The 838-nt window shown below is 49.0% G+C and overlaps 1 protein-coding gene across 1 annotated transcript in view; it reads right to left on the minus strand.

Moving 5' to 3' along the window:
- Positions 1-734: 734 nt before the first annotated feature.
- Mreg (melanoregulin) overlaps positions 735-838 on the minus strand; it is a 55,853-nt gene continuing 55,749 nt past the window's right edge. The window contains exon 5 of the mRNA XM_021199358.2: positions 735-838. This exon is cut by the window's right edge and continues 4 nt beyond it. Coding sequence (XP_021055017.1) covers positions 764-838 — 75 coding nt within the window. The 3' untranslated portion in view covers positions 735-763.

Consider the following 838-nt stretch of genomic DNA (forward strand, 5'->3'; position numbering starts at 1 on the left):
GGACACAGATTCAAGACAGGAGTGTAAACACTCCAGTTTACAGATGCTATTCTTCACAAAAAAGTCAAGGGCTTTTGTATCAGAAATGGGCAACATGTAAAAAAAAAAAAAAAAAAAATCGAGGCAACTGGGTTAACTTCAGTGCTGAGGATTAAAGATGAGGGCTCAGGGTGTTCGCGCCACAGATGAAAACACTGAGCTGCACGTCTACACACTTCTACTGTCTGGCTCACCTATACTTCTAAGTAACCACATCCGATGCTCAGAGGGACGCCCCAAACAGCATNTCGGCTGCTGCAGGTGTTTCCGAATCAAACAGGTCACACAAGGCCTAGGGTTTTATGAAGTCTGGGGCACCTTGTCTAGTATTACACTTAATAATGACTACCTCGAAGGTGGTGATGTGGGGGAGGGCTCGGTTACACCCGTCTCTGATAGTCAGGCCGTTGTGTTGGTTAGAAAACACCAGTCCTGCTGTAGCTTATATAGCCAACGAGGCCACAGGTCCTTGGAACCTGACTCTCCGGGAAGAACTACCCGCCCACCAACTAATCTTTTAGCCTTCCTTTCTGGATGCATGGTGGCCGCCCGCAGGGTGCTTTAATGTAACCACAGCATCCTTAGGCGAAGGTCCNGAGAAAGACCTTATATTTGTAGGATTCACGATAGTGTTTGGCTGGAGAAAGCCCTCTCCTAGCTCACTCAAAACCACAGGCAGCCATCCAACTGTGGAAAAAAGAACTCCGCTCTTCTGGGCCTCCCTTCAGGGGCTTGGAAATGGAAGGCAGTGCAGTTTTCTCTGGCCGTCCACCAGGCATGGGACCCCAGGTTTCTTGGG

This window comes from Mus pahari, chromosome 5, assembly GCF_900095145.1.
Source record: "Mus pahari chromosome 5, PAHARI_EIJ_v1.1, whole genome shotgun sequence".
Classification (NCBI taxonomy): Eukaryota; Metazoa; Chordata; class Mammalia; order Rodentia; family Muridae; genus Mus; species Mus pahari.